This window comes from Garra rufa, unplaced genomic scaffold, assembly GCF_049309525.1.
Source record: "Garra rufa unplaced genomic scaffold, GarRuf1.0 hap1_unplaced_025, whole genome shotgun sequence".
Classification (NCBI taxonomy): domain Eukaryota; kingdom Metazoa; phylum Chordata; class Actinopteri; order Cypriniformes; family Cyprinidae; genus Garra; species Garra rufa.
The window spans coordinates 195716-200414 of record NW_027394300.1 but is presented as its reverse complement, the minus strand read 5'-3'; the positions used below and the strand labels follow the sequence as shown (position 1 = coordinate 200414).

At 35.3% G+C, this 4699-nt stretch overlaps 1 protein-coding gene across 1 annotated transcript; it reads left to right on the top strand.

Annotated features, from left to right (window-relative positions):
* Nucleotides 1–222: 222 nt before the first annotated feature.
* On the top strand, nt 223–3942 carry LOC141315370 (adhesion G-protein coupled receptor F1-like; the record flags this gene model as incomplete). The annotated part of the gene is made up of 9 exons (XM_073832701.1): nt 223–426; nt 567–707; nt 814–989; nt 1096–1266; nt 1397–2761; nt 3022–3063; nt 3192–3248; nt 3370–3433; nt 3576–3942. Coding segments are annotated over 9 exons (2258 nt in total), but the record flags the coding sequence as incomplete, so codon positions are not given.
* Between the last annotated feature and the right edge of the window lie 757 nt (nt 3943–4699).

Sequence of the window (4699 nt, the reverse complement as noted above, 5' to 3'; positions counted from 1 at the left end):
GGATTTTGGACAGTCAGAGTTTACCAATTTCACAGAAAGTCACATAGTCACAGACTCGATTTCAATTCCATCCAGTCACAGGATATCAAACATGTTTGATATTTTGAGCTGATTTTAGAACACATTGTTTGTGCAACTCCTAGCAATGGGGCACATGTTTCTGTGTTAATTTGTTGTGTTCTTAATGTGTTTTTTTTTTTTTTTTTTTTTTTTTACTTGCAGGTCGATACGCATGTATCATAGACAGGGAAATACCTTTCATTCAGTGGCAAGATATAGGTATTGAACCACTTCCCAATATCATAGTGGGTGACAAAATGAGACAGTTTCAGTGTACGGAAAGGACTGTGGAACTGACATGCTGTGAATCACAGTATGAGGTTGAGTGGACCCCAATAGCTCCTGCTGATTATGTGACACCTCCAGGTTATTAAATATTGTTTTTAAAAGTTACTGTAGAAAATTTTCAGTAATTGAAATTGATTGAAGTTACGTTGAATTTACCATGTTTTAGTATTTTATTATAATTTTTATTCTGTTTTTTTTTTTCCTTTTTATGGAATCAGACAATGGATGCATCACATTAAAGCATAAAATTCTGAGTACAGATTGTACAAAAAGAGAATTTACTTGCCAACTCAAGATCTTGGAACTACAAAAGTTCTCTTATGGCCAGAGCACAGTCACAGTTGAGAAAAAAAAAGATGGTAAACTTTCAGTTTTTACACTTCGATGCAGCATAATGTTCTTTTACCTGTTTCAGTCCTCTGAAAGAAATAAATTATTTTTTCTGATTTTTTTTTTTTACTCCAGAATTACCCTGTAAAAGTACAATGCTTGGAGATGGAAATAATGGTAAAATTGTGACAGGACCCTGTGAAAAAGGCAAGGATGGCACCATAACTTATGAATGTAGATCAAGTGAATGGACAGAAATATACAGGGACTGTATACTTCAAGTTATCAAAAACATTGAAAATAAAGTTGAGGTAATCTTCATCATCTATTTATTTGGGGGGGTGGGGGTATTTACATTTCTTTTGTATTAACATTACATTTCTGATATTTACATTTCTTCTTTACTTTGTAATTTAGAACTTGGTCCCACTGGAAATACCAGATGTTGTGGCTGACCTTAGTACTGCTACACAGAACAATACACAAGAGATAACACAGTCTGCTGTGACTGTCCAAACCATTGTTGAAATACTTGTAAAAGTCGCTGATGTTTCACAAAAAATTATCATTAGTCAACCTGTGATGGAGGTATGTACATTACAGTGTATATGCAGAAAAGATGTCAGTCAAATTTTGGCTAATCAAAACTTTATCACGATAAACCTTTGTTTTCCCATCTTATTAAAAATTGCTAAACATTTTTTTCTGTCATTTCCAGAATTTCCTTAAAACAGTTGATATCCTTGTTTCATCTTTTGCCATTGATACCTGGAAAAATTTAAACAATGACAGCAGGACAGATAATACCAGCACAGCACTTCTGAGCGCTATTGAGAATATAAGTAGCCGTCTCACAGATGCCAATTTTAGGATTAATGAAACCTCAATTGAGTTGAATAGAACTGTAACAAACAGCACCTTTTATAGTGGAATATCAAGCCTCCCAAACTCAACTACTGAGATTCAGATACCAGAGATTCCTATATACACTCCTATAACCATTATAGTCTTGACAACTCTTGACAGTATCCTACCTACTCGAAATATTAGTAATAATGGCACTAACCCATCAGATGTGCGCATTAATGGAGATGTGGTTGTAGTTAAGGTTGACAACAAAACGATTAACAACATATCTTTTGCATTTGACATTACTAATCAGTCTTTGGGAAATCCTCAGTGTGTCTTTTGGAACTTCAAACTCGATGCATGGGATTCAACTGGATGTGAAGCAAAGCCCTATATAAGTAACGGGAACGAAACTGGCAAGATTACATGTGAATGCAACCACACAACCTCTTTTTCAATCCTAATGTCACCGTTTGTCATTGATCACGAAGCCATTGCCTATATAACTTACATTGGTGTATCTATTTCAATGGCCAGTTTGATTATATGCCTGATTATTGAGACTATCATTTGGAAGTCAATGACCAGAAATGACACATCCTACATGCGACATGTCTCCATAGTTAACATTGCCGTGTCCCTGCTGATTGCAAATGTCTGTTTTATCATTGGAGCTGCGGTCGCAGAAAGTGAGCAGCCAACCTCAGTGGGTCGCTGCAGTCCAGTGGTTTTCTTCATGCACTTTTTTTACCTGGCTCTCTTCTTCTGGATGTTAATTTCAGCGCTGTTGCTCTTTTACCGTACAGTCATTGTCTTTTCTCAAATGTCAAGGGCCAAAATGATGGTCATTGCCTTCATAGTCGGTTATGGTGCACCTTTGCTCATAGCGTCCATCACTGTTGCATCAACAGCTGGACCTGAATATTATGTTACCAAAAGAAATGCATGCTGGCTGAACTGGTTGGAATCAAAGGCCCTGTTGGCATTTGTGATTCCAGCTCTCACCATTGTAGCCATAAACCTTGTGGTTTTGATTGTGGTTCTGTACAAGACGTTAAGGAGAGGAGTTGGTACCACAACTCAATCAGATGAGAAACATGCCCTGGTGGTTACTGCCAGATGTGTGGCCATTTTGACTCCTATCTTTGGTTTAACATGGGGATTTGGAATTGGAACCATGGTGTCACAAGACTTCGGTATTCATGTGGTGTTTGCACTCCTCAATTCACTGCAGGTACTACTTTCTTTACTCTTTTTATTTTGACTTTATGTTAAGGTTATATTTTGTGTGCTTTATTTAAATGCAATAACTGTAATCCAAATAATGCTATAATTATTGTTATGTTATTCTAACGATCCGTTATAAAACCTTACAACAAAATATTTTCATGCAAAATAAGTTATTTCCTATCTTGTTATTAATATATAATATTTAAACAGCAACTAGTATTTTACATATAACATTTTCCTCATGTATTTGTATCATTTGTGCAGGGATTCTTTATTTTGGTGTTTGGAACGCTTTTAGACAGCAAGGTATGAATTGATTTTTGTTGCTTGATAGTTTGACAAACCATTTTGTCAGAATCATTTTATTAAAATTATTTTATAGTCATTTAGCACTTCTTCAGTGCTTTAACTCATTTTGTCATATATGGTTGCAGATCCGTGCGGCTCTGGCAGGAACATTTTCGAACGTTACCAGCTCTAACCGTACCAGGGTAAATGCCAGCAAAAAAATGCATATGATCCATGAGATTTTACAGTTGGCTTTTTTTTTTTTCAGTTATGACAAATGTGCTCAGTTTATATCAGCTGATACCTTAAATCTTTCAATTACAGAGTACTAGTGCAGGACCGTCATCTTCAAGTGGACAGGGTTTACTTCAAAGGTTCCAGAGAAGAAGTAAGTCAAACTATTACAATGAATACAATTGTTTACATATTTTAGTATACAGGCTTTCATTTAATCAAAATAGTTTTAGTAGGTCAACATTATTGACAGTATGTAATAATATTTTAAATAATGTGCAAATATCTATTTGCAGATGTGTACAACATATCTGAAAACAGCGCTGTCTCATAAGCTACATCTTCAAACAGCTCCAGTGGCTCTGATACTGTGAATGCATAATCAGCTACTTCATTAACTATAATCTACTTTATTAAATGTTAAACAGCCTTTCCAAACAAGATTTCTAAACTGCGACTATGTAAACTGCACTATTAGTTACTGATTTCTGGGAAGAAGTGTTTTTTATGTTTCTATTATAATGGCTTACAATCTTCTACAGATCTAATATTTAATTAAGTCTACATTTTAATATAATGCTGCAGTTGACATGATGGCATGCACTTTCATTTATAACAGAACAATTACATCAATAATATAGATCTGGAGAAATAGCTTTATGTTTTCTGGAAAGTGTTTTTCTTTGCCATTTATCATACTGTTCTATGGTGATTATTTAAAATAAATAAACATAATAATAATAATAATGTTACAGCTTCACCAAAAATGAAATGCCTCTTTATTTTACATTTATTTCATAGTATTACTCCTATCTTATTCCAGCTGGTGTTAACAGGGGGGACTTTCATCCCCTCTACTTATTGTCATCTATATAAATAGCTTGGATTTACAAGCTATAATTCCTGTGTAATATGCTTAAGAGCTAACAATCGCTGAGCTTTTGATGGGATCCTCACTTGGCATTACTCAGAAGGCCTTGGACTGGGATGCACAGGAATTTTCACTGACAATGAGTGGAACTATGACCATCAATATGATATTTAGTGCCAGGAGGGATGATAACATCTCCTCTCCTCCTTCTCCAGTAATTTCAAGACATGAGTCTCCACTTCTAAACTGCTTGGAAATTTAAATAGCATCTGATTTATCATGGGATGCACATATCAAGTATGATTTCAAAGTCACAGCCAAGAATCTATTATCTATTATCTTAGCGCTGTAAAGAGAGCGGGTCTCCCAGGCAATGTTTTAATGCAAATATTGATTGCAGTTTCAAAGGGCTTGCTCTCAGGGGTGTCAAACATGCGGCCCGCGGGCCGAATACGGCCCACTAAGGCGTCTAATACGGCCCGCGGGATGCTTTGAACAATCATTTTTAATATTATTATTTTTTATTATCATTATTATTAGTAGTAGTAT